The sequence below is a fragment of the Ceratosolen solmsi genome, unplaced genomic scaffold, assembly GCF_000503995.2.
Source record: "Ceratosolen solmsi marchali unplaced genomic scaffold, CerSol_1.0 scaffold14, whole genome shotgun sequence".
NCBI classification, from domain to species: Eukaryota; Metazoa; Arthropoda; class Insecta; order Hymenoptera; family Agaonidae; genus Ceratosolen; species Ceratosolen solmsi.
The window spans coordinates 7,989,816-8,007,108 of record NW_011948420.1 but is presented as its reverse complement, the minus strand read 5'-3'; the positions used below and the strand labels follow the sequence as shown (position 1 = coordinate 8,007,108).

The 17,293-nt window shown below is 39.0% G+C and overlaps 2 protein-coding genes across 2 annotated transcripts in view; one reads left to right on the top strand and one right to left on the bottom strand.

The window, feature by feature from the left end:
- The first annotated feature begins 1,337 nt into the window (after window positions 1–1,337).
- The window catches only part of LOC105361190 (uncharacterized), a 56,930-nt gene continuing 40,974 nt past the window's right edge, over window positions 1,338–17,293 (top strand). Inside the window, exons 1-5 of the mRNA XM_011498300.1 lie at window positions 1,338–1,695; window positions 2,992–3,134; window positions 3,668–3,812; window positions 5,176–5,452; window positions 6,446–6,564. Of these exons, the coding sequence (XP_011496602.1) occupies window positions 1,484–1,695; window positions 2,992–3,134; window positions 3,668–3,812; window positions 5,176–5,452; window positions 6,446–6,564 (896 nt within the window). The 5' untranslated portion in view covers window positions 1,338–1,483. The remainder of the gene's footprint in view (window positions 1,696–2,991; window positions 3,135–3,667; window positions 3,813–5,175; window positions 5,453–6,445; window positions 6,565–17,293) is intronic.
- sud1 (Prolyl 3-hydroxylase sud1) lies at window positions 10,155–13,117 on the bottom strand. The gene is made up of 2 exons (XM_011498126.1): window positions 11,224–13,117; window positions 10,155–10,821 (listed from the first exon to the last, which is right to left on the bottom strand). Exons 1-2 carry the CDS (start codon window positions 12,391–12,393, stop codon window positions 10,168–10,170), a joined length of 1,824 nt encoding a protein of 607 aa, XP_011496428.1. The 5' UTR covers window positions 12,394–13,117; the 3' UTR covers window positions 10,155–10,167.

The following is a 17,293-nucleotide window of genomic DNA, read 5'->3' as shown; positions in this document are numbered from 1 at the left end:
TAATCGACTCGAAACCAATATCAATCTCGAAATAATGTAAAATGCCTTTGGCTCGGTCCTTTAAATTCTTATTCTAAAATCTCGACTCGCGCTTACGAATTATGAGCGAGCGAGCCAGGCTAATTGCTTTCCTCGGTTTACGTCTTTTTTCTCGATTTCCTTTTCAAGAGTTACCTACTCAGCTACATATTCTAAAATATGTTATGATGTACGATAAGGATATTTGCCAATCCTTCGATGCAAGTCCACAGAGCATTTGAGCTTCGATCTTTCGATGCAAGAGAGAACTCTATGTAGATAATTTTCATTGTCGACGTTATAAGAGATTTTTCGATAGCCCGTAAGGAATTATAGAGCAACGAGTTCATGGATAAATTATTTTTATTAGACTGACGTCTAATATGAAAATGGCGTGTAAATTTTTCATTCGAATCCTAAGATCAACAATATTTGAAAGATGCATGCCAGATTTGTTGGAAAGATAAAATCATAACGAATGAAATGCGAATATGCAACAAAATAAAATTTCGTCATCGCAATCCATAATTTGTTCAAATTTCTCATAATTTTAATACGTAGTTAATCGTTAATTTTCATAATAGGTAACCATATTGAATGTTGAATAATTTTTATAAAACTTGCCATCATCGAATAAGCATTATAAATTAGCTATTTAACTTTTTTAATAAGTTCGGAGAAGAAAAAGAAACGACATCTTAATCCTGCGTCTGTAAAGTATGATTTTTCTTTCTCACTGAAAGTTCAATTCATTAAATACTCGCTGAAATTGAACGAATTCGATTCCTTTCGAAACTTCATTCCTAGCTTCTACGTGAGAGTTCATTCAACCAAGTTTCAAATTTATCCGCCTTATCTTGTTATCGGATTAATAATTTTCAATTTACCGACCTCGTCTTTAACCTCCATTAATCTCCAATGTGAAAGTCGAGACAATTATCGACCTTTACCTTGTGTGTCCTTATATCCATATCCGTTATCCATAATAAAAAGAAATCGTGAATTACGTAGTGGACAGGATTACGGATTGATAAAATTTAGCTTTGCAAATGCTTATAAAAATCACTTAAATCGCGTCTCGAGGAAAGGGAACGAAGCGAAGCGTGCAAAGTCGGCAAGGCACTCGCTCCAATTCACCTTTAAGGACTTTCAAGCGATCCTTGTGCACCACTTATGCCTTATAATTCGTAATTGAAGGCATTTCGTCGTATTTAACGAGACGCCGACGTGTCTTTTTCTTCCCGAACATCTTCTCTCGACTCTCCTCAACAGCTCATCCAATCCCCGAATTCCTTCGGTATTCCAACCCAATCAACGACAGCCAAGGTCGACCTCGTCCTATCTCCCTGTGTCTTTGGCTCGCAGACGTAGCCGAAAGGGTGCGATGCCGCGCGTGAGGTGGAGGCACAGGAAGGTCCAGGAGCCGGCGAGGGTCTGGCTGTGAGCGTCGGGGATCTTCCTAAGGATGGACTCCCGGCCGAAGATCGAGATCGTGCGCGTGCCGTCGACCGAGCGAGGCAACTTCCGGCCGCTGGACGGCGTCCAGCTGAGGGCGGCCTACAGTCACGTGCGCGTCGGTACTTACTGTACGGAGCCGGAGCTCGAGAACGAGCATGAGACCCCGAGGAGGATCGACGAGGTCAAGCCGCCCCACGAGCAGTCGCGGAAGTATAAGAAGTTCGTGACTACACTTTCTTTTTAGGATTTTGCATTTTTTACGTTTGCGACATGGGCGAAGGAATGCGAGCCCAACTCTAATTTTTTTTTGCCTCTACACACACACACACACACACACACACACACACACACATATGTACAGATCTTGTATAATTGTACATATTGACGACAGAAGGCCAAATTACTATTGTATGGTAATGTAGCTTTATTATCTTGTAAATGGTTTTGTTTTTATTTGATACGATGGCCTTGTGTGCCTGTTTTTCAAGCTATCCTATTCTGACTTTCTAAAAAAAACTATCTTCGTTGATCGATCTGGGCCTTTTCAAAAAAAATATATAATTTATTCTCGGTAGAGAGCATTTCTACGTGCCGTTAATTCATTTTTATGGCCATTTCAAAATTTTCACCAATTCATTTCAATCAATTTCAATATTTTTCTTTATTTCACGAGACTTAATGAAGGTTTGCATAAGTTTATGCCTAATGAATTCTGTCAGTATATGCCTTTACAAGTGCAAGTCGAGTTTCGTGTTTGTAATTGCAAATTTGTACCCACGAAGCAATAACTTATTTTTTGAACTTTAAGCATTTCTATTGTTATTGTCATATATATATGTATATATATATATATATATATAGCGCGTTTAAGTAGTTTTTTAAAATTAGCGTCAATTGTTGTTTGTCATAATTTCTTCGAGACACATGTTTTATTCTTCGATAATATTAATTGTTGTTCGTGTAATTTGAATCATCATTTTATTGTCCTTTTAATTCACAACTACACAAAACCACATTATCTTTTAATTAATCTATGTTCGATTTATATTTATACTATCGGCTTATAAATTTATAATTTATTATTTATATATTTCATTAATTCGTGATTGTTAATCGGTAAAAGGATTTGAGAATTTTATGGAAGTCTGATGTCGATCGACAATGTTTAAAACATTACTTAACACATTCATTTCTCACTTTACATGATTGTAATTAATCTTTGTGTAAAAATACAATGCTGATAATTAGGGTTTTTTTTTTTTTTTTTTTTTTTTTTAACTTATAGATAACTTCCAATGAGTCTAATGATCAATTCTAGCGAGCTTCCTCTATTGGCTTTACGTAAGGTTCCGCGTGGCTACGTTGAGCGACGTTAACCGTGAAACATACGCTCGTGTGATATTTTTTAAGATATTTTACGAACTGGTCGAGCGTAGAAAATGTAAAATCCATAACTGCCTCGATGAATGTATTGTATTTGAGAAATGGTCGAGTTAAGTAAAGAATGGTGTTTAGGAACTTGGGACCAGTATCAAGACTGCTTCGACGTCGTCCTCATACGACGAGCCTTGCAACCAAGTCCTGTGATAACATTTATAGCGTCAATAAGAATAATGGCTTCTTCGAATGGAAACATGGATTCAGCTGTCACGATCAAGGTAGATCGCATGTAAATGCACATACCTAATGCTTTATGATCGACGAAATTATTTCATTAATTTGCCACGACTGCAGAATGAGTTTGAATTTCTATGTTTACTCGATGCCTCGACTGGCCCTGTTACAAAAACACAAATATCTTCAAATTATAATGCCATTATTCGTTATATTTTTGTTGTATGTTATGTTTAAAGTATATTAAAATGTTCGCTACATCGACGAATCGATATCATTGATCTAAGTAAAATATTACGCTCGTGATTCGTGATAATGCCACATCTACAAATTAACAATTTGCTAACTCATTCTGCATACGATAAATAAATAAATCGCGACCAATAGGGGCGAAGGGAAGATCCAAGTAAGGCGAGTTTCGTTTATTGATTAATACGAGGTTGCCGAGTGCTTTTCACCTATCCAACAATTCGCCTATCGATACAGTGTAACGTCACGATAGCTAAGTGAAAGCTCCAAGCCCTAATCCGTTTGTTATAATAAAGATCTTGTTAAACGAGCTCTGGCACATTTGCAGCTCTGCATACGAGACAAAGCAATAGCTTAGATTGGCGAGTGGGACGGAGCATTGAGAGGAGTTCGAATAATTTGGAGTACCAGAAAGGGTCTCGTAGCGCTGAACAGCTGTCGAGAAATGTCAATCAGCAAACTCCGAGTGCAAAGTAAATCATCACGCCTCTTCGTAACTTTCTAACAAATAATTATCCCCATTAACTAACATCGTTACTATATAATCGTGGACACCATTGTGGAAGATATATTGATAAATTAATAAAGTACGCAAGCTATTAATGGGAACGCCAACGGCCTTTCAATTATCCAAATATCTAAATTGTAAGATTATCGTTATCTGCTTTCAATGCTGTTTCGATTATGATTGAAATGGATTTTTAATGGCCCAAAAACAACATTTGCTTGACGAAAAGTATTCTTTACCTATAATGTGAAAAGGGATTTTGAAAATAATTTTCATGTTAAAAAGAGAAAAAAGATGAAAAAGGAAAAAATAAAAAATTGCTTCGTTACACGCTCGTACAGTCGCGCTAATATGGCTTTGATAAAAAATTTTGCTTAAACATATTTATCAAAATTACATAATGGTCTACAATAATTGTAAGCAAATTTTTGTTTAACAATGTACTTATAAAAGAAACAAGTTTTTTCCAAATATATCATCTTACGATTATGTCCAACGAATGCCGATAACTAATTATCATATGCCACGAACGAGGAAATTTATCATTAAATTTAGCATTAAACAAAAAAGTTATAAAGAATTCGTGATATCGTTTGCGAGCAATAATTTGCAATTTTAATTTTCGAAAATTCATTAACGAATTAATAAATATTAAAATTCGCATAACGATTAAAAATTTCATCACTTTTTTTTCTCCACTTATGACGTTTGCTTTCAATTCCTAAAATAAAATGACAAGTGCTTGACATAATCGAATAGATTTTCTGTTCGTTCGTGATAAATTTAATAAGCGTATGTGCCACATAAGAAGGTTGAATGAATGTATTAATGAATTTCATTGGTTTGAAAGGGCTTTTTCTAAAATTATATTCTTCTCGAGTCTTACCTTTATCAAACTATTCAAACATACACGACCGATTGTGTAAGCTTTCGTTAATAGTACACAGATACGAGCGCGCGCGCATACACCCACCCTCTATTCAAATTACGTAACAATGATAAATTATTTTTTTTTTTGCTTTTATTTTTGTTTTGTTTTTTTTTTTTAACGAAAGTTATATTACGACATTTGTATAAAATATCTCTCGACGAATGTGCAATCTCGTAAAAGTCATAATTCGTAATTCGTGAAAGACTTGGCGAGACGCGCGTTCCCACCCTCCTTCCCACCAAAACAAATTAACGCCTTTCATGCCACGAGTATACGTAAATAAACGGTTCGTCGGCCAACCGATAAAACCAAACGAAAGGAGTAAAGGGCTCGTCCCTTAGCGCACGCAAAGTCGATAATATGTTGAGTCGAATGATACGTGGCACCTCCGGCACAGGATGTTTCCATCACGAAAAATGTGGCGCAGGTCGAAGATCGTGTCGCTGCTGCGTCGGCTCTCGCCTCGATTGCCGCGACCCGGCAGCAAGACCTCGATGCCGCCCTCCCCGAACAACGGCTGTCACTGGCTACAGGTCGAGTACTCAAGCCCAGGGATGAACGAGGCCAACGAGGAGCCAAGACTGCCCCAGGACCAGGAAGGCGACTGGAGCTACCAGCGCGAGCTACAGCTCAACGAGGTGCGCAAACGAGCGATCGAGACGTCAAAGTCGAGGGTGAGTTTAGCCCGTCGGTGACGAGCTTTCTAGCGCTCGTCGGTGTGCCAAGATGATGGAGCTTTTGTCTGTGAGCGTGGAAAGCGACCTTTTGGAAGCTCGATGCGAGCCTCGTGTTCTCTCACCTCGACCTTAATCGCTTTAAAGTAGTGGAAGATCTTTCGGCGCGCAACGTCCGGTGGGAAGCTTTGAAGATTCATTCCCTTAAATCACCCGAACGTCCGGTAGCACCATTCTCTCACATTTCTTCATCCTTTTTTTTTTTTACGCGTTCAGTGATAATCGCTCAGTGATACTGATCGAAAGGCTATTTTAGGAAGCGATTGACACTATCGAAGAAATGTTCATAAATTTTTGTCCCTGCGAACTATCGAGTCAATGAACAGCTGCTTACGACGTCTGCTTTTTATACGACGAAAACAAGATAAATGTAAGAAACTTTTGTCGTTAAGGAGTGATTTTAATGGCGCATCGATTGTATCGATTACTTTAAGCGTAATGTAACGACGTTGTAAGGGTTTGAGCGCTAAGGATGCCTCTATTTTTAATTGAGCGAAATAGCGATGAAAGTTCTTAGTGAATAAAATTTGTGGTTCAATCAATTCTATTATAATATAAATGAAAAGCGTCGGTAATTTGGATGGTAATTTTACTAACCTCTAAATAAAGTAATGGATTATAAAAATTGTCCAAGGTTTATAGATTCTTTGTTTGTGCGTTGCATTGAAAATTATGAATTTTGCCAGCTTTATGCAATTTGACGACTAATTTCGGTATTTCAATTGACGTGAATTATCAATCGGTAATTTTTTATTTTTACTGTAATTTAATTTTTAAACAATTGTACTGTTATAGAGGATAATGGCGGTTATCGATGGTATTTATATACACGAGGAGGTGCTGTTCACAGAAAAAAGTTCACAATCTTCATTATGATAACACAAACTTACTATACGAACGTAATTATTAAAACGTATGTTCTTATATGTGCAGCGAGACAAAGTAAGCGATAGGACAGTAATATCGAAAGAAAAGAAAAGTCCACAGGCACATGCGCAGCTAAATGTACAAATTCAACAAGCACCACAGGATTTGAATTCGAGTCGCCGAGCGTAAGCCAAAATTTACTACATTACTCTTACTTCAATGTAACTTTCATGATTACGCTACAATTAGCTAAAAGTCTACTAATTACCACTATTTTCCCATCCATTTCTAAATGCACTTGTACATATTTAATTGCATAGTTTAGAAACCTCTGTCAATGATGAATTTACCATTATTAACACAAAACTTTCACCCGTGTACAAATGAATCTGCACACTCTTAAATACTCTTCTTTATGCACTTGATTAACGTTTGATGCGAACTTCACTACTCGGCCGATACTTATTAATTGTGCCGTGTAAATTCATTTATCGCCGAGTATTAAGGAAAAAGTAGAAATATAGAATGATTTAAAATCAAACAAACAAAACAAAAGAAAGTTAACAAAAATTTATTACAAAACTTATTATATGACACCGAGTGATCGATTGATTTCATAGTGTAATTGAATAATTTCGATCGAGAAATTCAACAAAGCTCGAGTCACGCAACAATCTTCAATACCAAAGCACTGCATTATCGAATAGATTTGCATAATGAAGGAGCGAGTACTCAACTTACGTCGAAAAATTCAAATAAAAACAATGTCGCGAAATCTCGCGATGTGTCATTTATGAAAAGAGAGAGAGAGAGAGAGAGAGGGAGGCTGATAGATGGAAAGCTTCTTGGAAAAGCTCGCGAGCGATCGATATCAGAGCACCGCTAGACTTATCGTCACTTGCATTCAGCCGCTGAAAAGTCAACGGTGGCTCCATCTGACGTTTCTCAACCTTCCTCGATCATTCTACACTCGACTCGGCGACGATGCTTTTCCTCGACTTTTTTCATACGTATTATCGTTTTCATACGAATTGCAATTTGAAAATTTATCCAGTATTTATTGGAAAAAATCATCGTGGCATCAATTTTTCTAATCATATAGTCAAATAAATTGTTCACTCCTTGCTTTTTTAAAAGTTCTCGTAAAGTTGGCTCGTGCGATATGAACACACACGCACACACGCACACACACACACACACACACACACACACACACACATGTATACATTTTGAGCGTGAGTCAACTTTGAAAATTTAAAATTTGAAATTGAACAATGAACGTTGAAATTAGATTCTTTTTTAAATAAAATTCTAGCAAAATTTTTATATTTAAAGTGAATATTTTAAGTTAGTAATTAGTAGTTAAAATAGTTTATAATTTATTATTTAATGCTTTCCTTACTTTATTAAGAATCCATGGTTTATTTGGAAAACGTAGAATAATCAATGCTCACCTTTACATTAATTTGCATTCATCTTGTGCGGTAACCAAGTTTCGCGAATGCATTAAAAATAATAATATTCGCAAGATTTTTGCGCGATATATTAAATGTTTTAATTATGAAAACTCGAAGATCGCAAAAGATTTACGGATAATAAACGGATGACAAATGATTTTAGTATTGAATTATCCCATTATTTTTAATCCGTATGCTTATGAAATATATATATATATATATATATATCAAGTTCCACTATATTTTGAAAAGATTTTAGAATTTCCTGGATGATATTTTTTGGCATTTTCGAATTATAGATTATGAAAGATAACGCTTGGTCTCACAGATCTGCATAGATCGAGTACAAACTAGAAGAAGTACGATGTCCTTATTAAGTAAAAATCTTCTTTATAAATATAATACTTTATTATATAAGCCATTATTGTTTAGTGTCTTTATAATTATTATATGTTAAAATTGCTTATGGATATTTTTCAAATGAATTTGGATAGGCAAGATATGAATACCGATTTTAAAACACAATGATAGTCCAGAGTTTTTTTTATTTTTTTATTTTTTAATAAATTGGCTGATAAGTGCAAGAAAACGAGTTTTCTGTTATTTTTAAAAATTGATTGAAAAAAGTTTATTAATTTATTAGAACTAAAATGAAAGCTGACATTTATAAAAGATTTTTTTTTAATTTTAACTCCACACTTATACATTAAAATAAACATTTTTGTCCCACAGAAAAATATAATATTTTAAGGAAATTTGTACAAAAATTTATACAAAAGCTTTAATAGTGATTATAAATTTGATATGCCGATTCAAAGCCCAACCTCATATTATGCAATAATACATTATTGCAGTGAAAGTAATTTTATAAATGCATAATTAACATTTGGCAAGATATTTAATTAATCGGGATAATGAATGGATAGGCAGTTGAGACGATATTTTACGTGGCCAGGGCTTGACGTTATCAAGCTGTATGACGTCAAGCATTGACGGCAAACTTCCTTAAATTTATGAGGACGCAACAATATATCCTTTTGTATATCAAAATTGAAAAGGCTAAAATTATTGATTCGAGCCAATAGTTTATGGCTTATATATTTAGTATTGAGCGCGAGGACAATGGATAAAATATTTTCCCAAACGCTGACTGTAATCATCACAGTGCTAAATGATGACGTTGCGCTCTCCTCGTGATGACAAACACTGTACTTACTTACTTACCACCTTTCGATAATCCTTGACCGTTAATTAGACTTTCAACGTGTATGCGCTCATTCCAATAATAATCCTATAGAATAATTAATATATTTAATATATTGATGTGTTTATTAAATATAAAGTTACGCGGATGAGATGCGATGAGAAAATCTAATTATTTAAAAAGACTTTTGGTCTTCTTATAATTCATTATAATACATTTAAGATCATCATTATTATTATTGCAACTTGATGATTATTGATGATATACGGATAATTCGTGTAAATCGTTAAAAAAAAAAAAATTAAACAATTCGAGCAACACGGATTTTTCTTGCTCCTTGAATTAATATTGCATTTGATAACGGTTTTTGGGTGATAATTTTCGCCAGAACGCAGCATATAAGGTAACTCATTATTTGCGCCTCGTTACTTATGTTAAACTTAGTAAATTTTTTTGTCATATTATTTAACATATTATTAAACAAACGTTTGAACAATTTCGTTAAAAATACAATCGGAAATTAATTAATTAGTACGCAATAGACGCGATAGTTATTTATAATAAAATAGATATAAGTTCATAATCGCTGCTCTTGCGGCCGTTGGGTGGATGAAGGAAATTAATGAAAATGTACGATTCAAATAAACGATCATAAATACTGATGATTTTTATTAATACGAAGACTATATTACATGCCAATCGTACGATGAATATTCAATGGAATTCCTTAGTGCTTTTAGACTAATGCCAATCACTGTTCGTTGCCCTCGCAAGACTGTACAGATTTAATTTAAAAAAAAAAAAAAAAAAAAAAAAAAAAATTATAAAAAAAATTAAAAAAAAAAATAAAATCATAGTAAAATAATAATAATAATAATAATAATAATAATAATAATAATAATAGTAATGGTAATAAAATAAAATTTAAAAAAAATAAAAAATAAAAAAAAATAATAATAATAATAATAATAATATATATATAATATAATATAATATAATAATTGTGATAGCAGTAACGGGGAATCGAGTCGAGCTTGACTTCACACGGGCTCATAGGTCCACTTGTTACCAAACGTCAATTTATCAATATTTCTCTCACTTTAATTAAAGTCTTCAATTAAACTTTCTCACTCGCAATACGTGCAGACCAAATTGTAAAAGTAGCCCTTGCAGTAATGGTTTACGTATTTGTGAACGCGGCAGATTCCCAAGGTCTTGTAAACCAAACAGAGGTGATTGTCCTTGGACGGTACGTGAATGAGGGCACCGTTTTCCTCCTTCACATCGACGTAATCTATAGTTTCTGCCTCCACGTTGCCATTAGTGTTAAATTGAATTATAACGTCGAGGGTTCCTGCTTCATTGGTGGTTTCCGGCTCTTCAAGGTCGTCCTCTATAAATGGCCCCTCGCCCGCTCCGTCTTCTTGTCCCGAGTTATCGCAGTCCAGCGGGTCAGATAGATAGTCGCCGATGTCCGATACGTCGGAATCGTCGGTATCGGTATCCTTTCGATTTTTCACGGGAGTCGTGCCATCGCGTTTCGATGGTGAAATTCGAGAATATTCGTCGGTCTTTTCCGATTCGGATGACTTGTTCTTTATCTTGTCCGCTGCTTTGTCGTCGTTGTCGTTGTCGTTGTCGTTGTCGTTGTCGTTGTCGTTGTCGTTGTCGTCGTCATCGTCCTCGTCGTCCTCATCGTCATCGTCACCTTGGCTACTTGGCGGCGTATTACAATCCGCGCTCATAATTATTTTACTCGTACTGGGCTCGTCGTAATAATGCTTACGCGACTTCCCCATTCCCATCGAAGTTGAACACATTCCATCCATGTCGTATGAATCGGATTTGCACTTCTTGCTTTTCCACCTTTTCTGACTGTCGTTACTGCCGGCCGACACATTGTCCGATTTAATTTCAACTTCGGCTGCAACTTCGACATTGGCTCCAACTTGAGGCTGCTCCACGTTAATCGCTGCGTCGTCGCTACTTCCTGCTTCGAGCTGCATTGGAATTGGAGCCGAAGATGTGGATGATGTGGAAGCCAAGTCTAGAGTTGGGGCTGAAGAAGCTGATGCTGCCGCTGAAGTCGAAGCCAAAGTCGAAGCTGGACCAGATGGGCCAGGTTGCACCGGAGCCGAGCCCGGGGCTGAACGCGAAGCCGAGCCTGCAACTCCATTTTCCACGTCATCTTGGTACGTGGCCTTATCACTGATTAACGTATAGCAACCTTTCGACCACCTTTGGAGCTCGATTGTCATTTTTGGATTCATCGATTCGCTCTCCGGTACTAAATCTAATTCTGTGTAGTTCTTAAGCAGCTGAAAGACAGTAATTGACCTGAATATTTTGTAAAAGTCTGCCAAAAATTCTGGCAAGCTATCTTCGTCGGCTACTTCGTAATGACGAATGTCAGCTGGGCCAACAAACTTCCACCTTATACTTTCTGACTGCAATTCACCGCACAGCGTTTCATAAACATTCGACTTTAAAAAATCAGATAAAAATGCAAAGGACTCTTGCTCGACGTCTTCTTGAATCTCTTTAACTATTCCAGGATATAAATAAACTTTTGATATCCAGAGATCTAGATCGACCTCCGTATACTCTGGATTCAAGTAATTGGGTATGGGCTCGGGTCGAGGTGGTCTTTCCTCGTCCAGTATTGGCCCATGAAACCAGCCGTTGATGCTCCATCTTGATTTTGTCCCCGTGAGTACCTCCGCCACTTGGTGATAAGAGTGATCGAGAACTTCGAAGAATATAAGCGAATTGTATTCGGGTAGCAGGGATCTTACGACGCTAATGGGCCTCCCATTCTCATCGGTGCCAAAGAGGTCCAGCGCGCCGCCATCCTCGACTTTCCAATTGTCCGACAGATACAGAATGTAGGCTATTTTACGATCGCCCAGAAAGTCATCGTGACAAAGTAGAAAATCGGTGTCCGTGTAGCAGGACGTCGACATAGATATCTTATTATTTAACCTGAGCTTCGTAAATTTCTCCAACCAGTCGACCAAATCCGTTTGTAAGGTTTCATAAAATATCCGTATAGTTGGCTTGTTTACCGATACTAAGTCATTCGATTGCTCAAACTGATACAAGTCCGTGCTGTTCCTTCTCGTCTTGATATCCACCAAATCACCCTTAATATTGTCCATAAAATCCTCGTTCTTGATAAAATTGGAGATCTTACAGAGTCGAAACGGCTGCCCTATCACCTCCACGCTCGACGACTTGTACGAAGTCCTGTTATGCCAATGCGTGTAAAACACATCTCTGCACTCCGGGTCGTACATGCAATCCGAAAAAATGGAATGCTTAAATTTCTTGGTCTCCGGCTCCCCTTGTTCCATGATATCTCTCGTTTCTTGTCAATTATCTTTCAAACACAAGTCCCTCGGCCTCCCCAATACAAATTGATTTACAAACAAAAAACAAAAAAGAAAAACAGCAAAGAAAATAATGTACATACACCGTCGACGACCGTCCCCCCTTCTTATCACCGATCGTCGACAATAAATAGTTCGTTTCACAAAGCCGCGGCACAACAATTCGATATCACAATAGGTTCAATGGCAAAATTCTCTACCAACGTCTTCCCAAGTCCCACTACGCAAGCAACAATAAGCAATTAACGCGCGAGTACCACTCGCCGCCCCTCGCTACGTACTCGGCCTTAATTCAAAGTGGCGCCCGTAGCGTAAATATCGCAATTGTCCGTCTCACTTGGGGGCGTTCGAAATTGCCGCCAGCGCCGCGTGCCCCGGAAATACGGTAGCAGTAGACAATTTTTTCGCGTGTCCGCGATGCCTGCGTTCCCCCACTTTTCGAAACGCGACAACGTGCTCGCGCTTTCCGGAACTCTCGTCGGTCTTGCCACAGCAGCCACGATGATCCGGGTGTCGACGATTATTGGCCTTCCGCTGGCTCTCAATCGAGTCTCGTCGTGCCTCGTCCGCCGAACCTCGTGTCTCGCCTTCTTCCTCCAATGTCCATAGGAGTTCGCGAGCACTCGACCACGTGCTCTGCTCCTTCGTCGTAGCCGCCGCCGCCGCAGCCGCCGCCGCCGCCGCTGCTACTGCTATTGCTGCTGCTGCTGCTGCTGCTGCTGCTGCTGCTGCTGCTGATGCTGTTGATGATGCTGTTGATGCTGCTGCTGATGCTGCTGCTGATGCTGCTGCTCCTCCTCCACCTTCTCCTCCTTCTCTTCCTCGCCTCGTGTGTTTGCCTCCAGATACGGCTCGACTTTCTGCAACAGCAAGACCTGCTCGTTAATCGTCGTTATTATAGCCTCTGAGCGGGATGCTCAACAATAATAGTATCTTTGTTGAGCCGAGGTCGCCGGCACCTCGTGCTCTCGCTCGCCCCTCCCCCGCAACGACCTCGTACCCTCCTCGCGCGACCCCGCAACAGGTTAGCGCTGCCCGGGAGGACTGACCTGCTATTAATCGCGCGTTTCCTCTAAAGATTAACGGCCCCACGGGATCGCGACGCCGACAGGAGAACTCGAGTTACTCGAGAACTCCCTGAGTCACGGCGGAAGTGTGCGACGAGAGGTTCAATCGCCTCGCCGTCGTTGTTGCTGCTATTGCTGCTGCTGCTGCTGCTGCTGCTGCCGCTGCCGCCGCCGCCGCCGCCACCGCCGCCGCCGCTGCTGCTGCTGATCCATGTTGCTCGCCCCTCGCGCTTACATACTATACTACTGCGCTGCGCCAGTGGGGCTCCCGAGGAAGAGACCGAGCCCTCGCGCCGCTACTGCTGAATTCGAAAACATCTGCGGGGTAATCGGCAGTTGGAGTGTCCTCCGTAGCGGCGCTGTCTTTCCGCGCTTGCTTCCCTCTTTTGTCTCGCTCACTCGCGATGTTCGGCGAGGGTAACACGGGTTCCAGGACGTTCGACCGACAAGGAAGCTCGTGCACGCGAGGTGGAGTGCAAGAGCCGAGCCTTCGTGGGTTCGCTGGGCCGTGCGCATGGCTGCGATTATCGGGGACTAGACCGGCCCCACGTGGCGCGACACCACGTGCTTCCGCTCAGTAAATACGCAGTTAGTGCGATCGTTACGCTTTCTCGCATGTTCCTTCGCTGGCTGCCTTCGGTGCCGTTCACGGCACCGGGCGTGGGTGGAGTACGCGTGTGACCGTAATCGACCGGAATCCCTTTTCCCCGACTCTACGCGCTGTTCGTCGGTCCTCGTCGGAGTAATCCTCGTAATCGAACGAGCGACGATTTCAAATTTAGCGGTCAAAATCTTGGCTACTCGCGACGCAATTTTTGCCATTCCACGCCACCGGAAATTTACCTCCCACCCCCATCGCCCTTTACGCTTGATCGCTCACTCTCTCTCTCTCTCTCTCTCTCTCTCACTCTCTCTCTCTGTGCATGCGCGCGCGCGCATATAATCGAGCACGAGGCGCTAGGCGACTACATGCGTAATGACCGCGTGCAATACGTAACCAGCAATCCCCGGAAGCATATTGGCGTACATAAATCCAGCGCGTTGCCATCGCGTTGAAATTTGCCTGAAAAATGCACTCGATCGTTTGGCAGTGCGAATATTGAAGTAATCGTCGGACTCTTGTGCGTGTGGCTTTCTCCGTTCGATGCGAAATAACGCGTAGGGGATTGATAGGAAATTCCTCGTGCTTATATTGCATTTACGGTGAAATATTGCTCTGGGAATATTGTTGGTGGTGTCGACGTGCGACGAGGGCAGTTTGTTTGTGTTGGAGAAAACTCGTATATCATATCAAAGTTACGCCGTGATACGATTTCCGTCGATTGGATTTCGCTTAGTTTCGTTAGATAATTCGAGATAAAAAATTCATTTTAATCGCCAAGTCGTTTAGAGATTTTATGGATTGAAAATGGCCGTGTTGTATTAAATTTGGTATCTAACCAATAATAATAATAATAATAATAATAATAATAATAATAATAATAATAATAATAATAATACGTCAAACATGTCGCTTGTAAGATATATGATTGTAAGGTTCGCGTGAAGCGTGAATCGGTCGTTCGAGGAGCGGAGCAAGTCACTTAACCTCTCAAACTTTGCACATCGTACGACGACAATTTAATCTCTTGACTTTTATATTTTAAATTTGTATCAATTTTATACACCCAATGTCACGTGGAAGTACAATTGCGTGCGCGTGCACGTGTGCATGCATGCGCGCGGCCATAGGTGTGTGAGGATGCGTGTAACTCGGAAAAGTAACGGAAAGGGACATTTTATTTAAATATAAGCGGATAAACGAATTTCTTATAGAGTTTGACCGAATAAAGTCAAATATGTAAACATAGGGTGAGATTTACCTGTAGCTTTATTTATCTACTTTGCAAAGCTCGAGCGAACCAACGGTCGTGTAAACAGTTAATATACGTCATTATTTTCATTACAAATTATAATTATACTTAATTTTACGAGCATGAACAATTGATCAGGCCATATTACAAACAATTCCAGACTAAATCATAATATTACGTAAATTTCAAATTGACGATTACGTTTGTTTGACGAGTAAAGTTTCTCATATAAATATAATTTATTTGTACTTGTATCAATTATTCAATCTATTAAGCGTCTTGGGAAAATTCAAAATTACGCTCTCTAAAGTACAAACAATTCTAAACTTTTATCGTAAGCTATGAAAATAAAGGAGAAATATCGTATCGCTTTTATTTTATTTACACAACTCGTACGTACACAGATTCGTACATAAATGTTGTAGAAAAATATAATTTAAACATACTTGGAATATTAGAGAGTAATATTGTTAATCATCCGTATTTGTTGAAATAGACTGTTTTTTTTTTCATTCTTTCTTTGGTTTTTTTTTTTTTTTTTTTTTTTTTTTTTTTTTTTTTTTTTTTTTTTATTAAAGAAGGTATATCAATTGAGACTTTGAACATAACTAACTCATAATGATTGATTTAAAAAGAAAAAAATTAATGCTTAATTGTACCATTTTCTGGGCGCGCGCGGGTAAATGCATATAAACGCTCGTTCAAATGGACAATTTCGGCATTTAAAGAATAGAATCTTTTCAATGTCGTAAAATCACATTGACCATACAATACTACAATAATATGTCGTTAGAATAATGAACGAATTGTCAAAAAATTAATGGTGTATTAAAACAATCGCTAATCTTAAATCCAAGCATTTAACCAATAATGGTCCACTTGATATGTTCATGGCCGCAAATAATAATAATTTAACATCTACTTCCAATTATCCATTACGAGCAATTTATAAAATCATAAATGCAAATGGCATTTATATAGTGGTATATAATGTGCGTGCGTGCATGCGCGATTATTAAAAATTTTTTTTCATTGTAGTTGCTCCTATTTTTGTTATTGTTGTTGTTGTTGTTGTTATTATTATTATTATGTTTTTTTTTTTTTATTATTATTTTTTTTTTAATAAAATAAGGGCAAAAAGAAAGCAGTAGATTAAATTCCATTAAATTCCGCGGAATATCGTTTGCAAAGAATTTAGATCGCTTACTTGCCCTAATTACCGGTTAATATGTAGTTTGAAAATTTGAAAATCGGTTCCGTCAAACGGTTTGTTGTTTACAAAAGGGATGATCTTTATGGGCGTAAAGTACAGTGATAATAATTAGCTTTTCTTCAACTGCTACGATATATAATTATAAAGGCGGATCAATGCACGAATACACATAGAGTGTGCGCATATTCGTCGATAGACATTGCCGGGACAAAAGCCGAGATTAACAGTATTGTTTTACGAAATGCGGATAGTGGTACTTACAAGTGAAGCATGTAGCTTGTCTCGTTAAGTAAATAAAAAGTAATCGATGAGTCGTCAAGTAAGTGTGATTAAAGCAGCCCCAAGCGCGGCAACCCAAGGCGGATAACGTCAGATGATGAATGGTCGTGGAGACGACGGAGTGGCCGGTCCGACTCGCAATGACAGTTGGCCGAAAAATCGCACATGTATATAAAAGCCAGGTCCACTTTTGCCGGCGACCTCGAAAAAGCGCGCGTCCCGCGGCCATTGGCTCGCGTACGATCTCCCGCGCGTCGACATTACGGGCGCGGGCCACGAGAGTGCGCCACCAGGCCCGCGGAATCGCGTCCCCGCCGCACCGCTCGTAGCAGCGACCGACGACGACGACGACGACGACGACGACGACTACGACGACGGCAACGGCAACGACGACGATTATGACGACTATGACGACTATGACGACTATGACGACTGCGGCGACGGCGGCGACG

What these genes read in the sequence shown, in the direction of transcription:
- sud1 (XM_011498126.1), bottom strand. Translation starts at nt 12,393, where the DNA reads ATGGAACAAGGGGAGCCGGAGACCAAGAAATTTAAGCATTCCATTTTT. An exon ending in AGGCCACGTACCAAGATGAC is followed by an intron (nt 10,822 to 11,223) that starts GTGGAAAATGGA and finishes AAGTCGCGTAAG; the next exon opens with CATTATTACGACGAGCCCAG.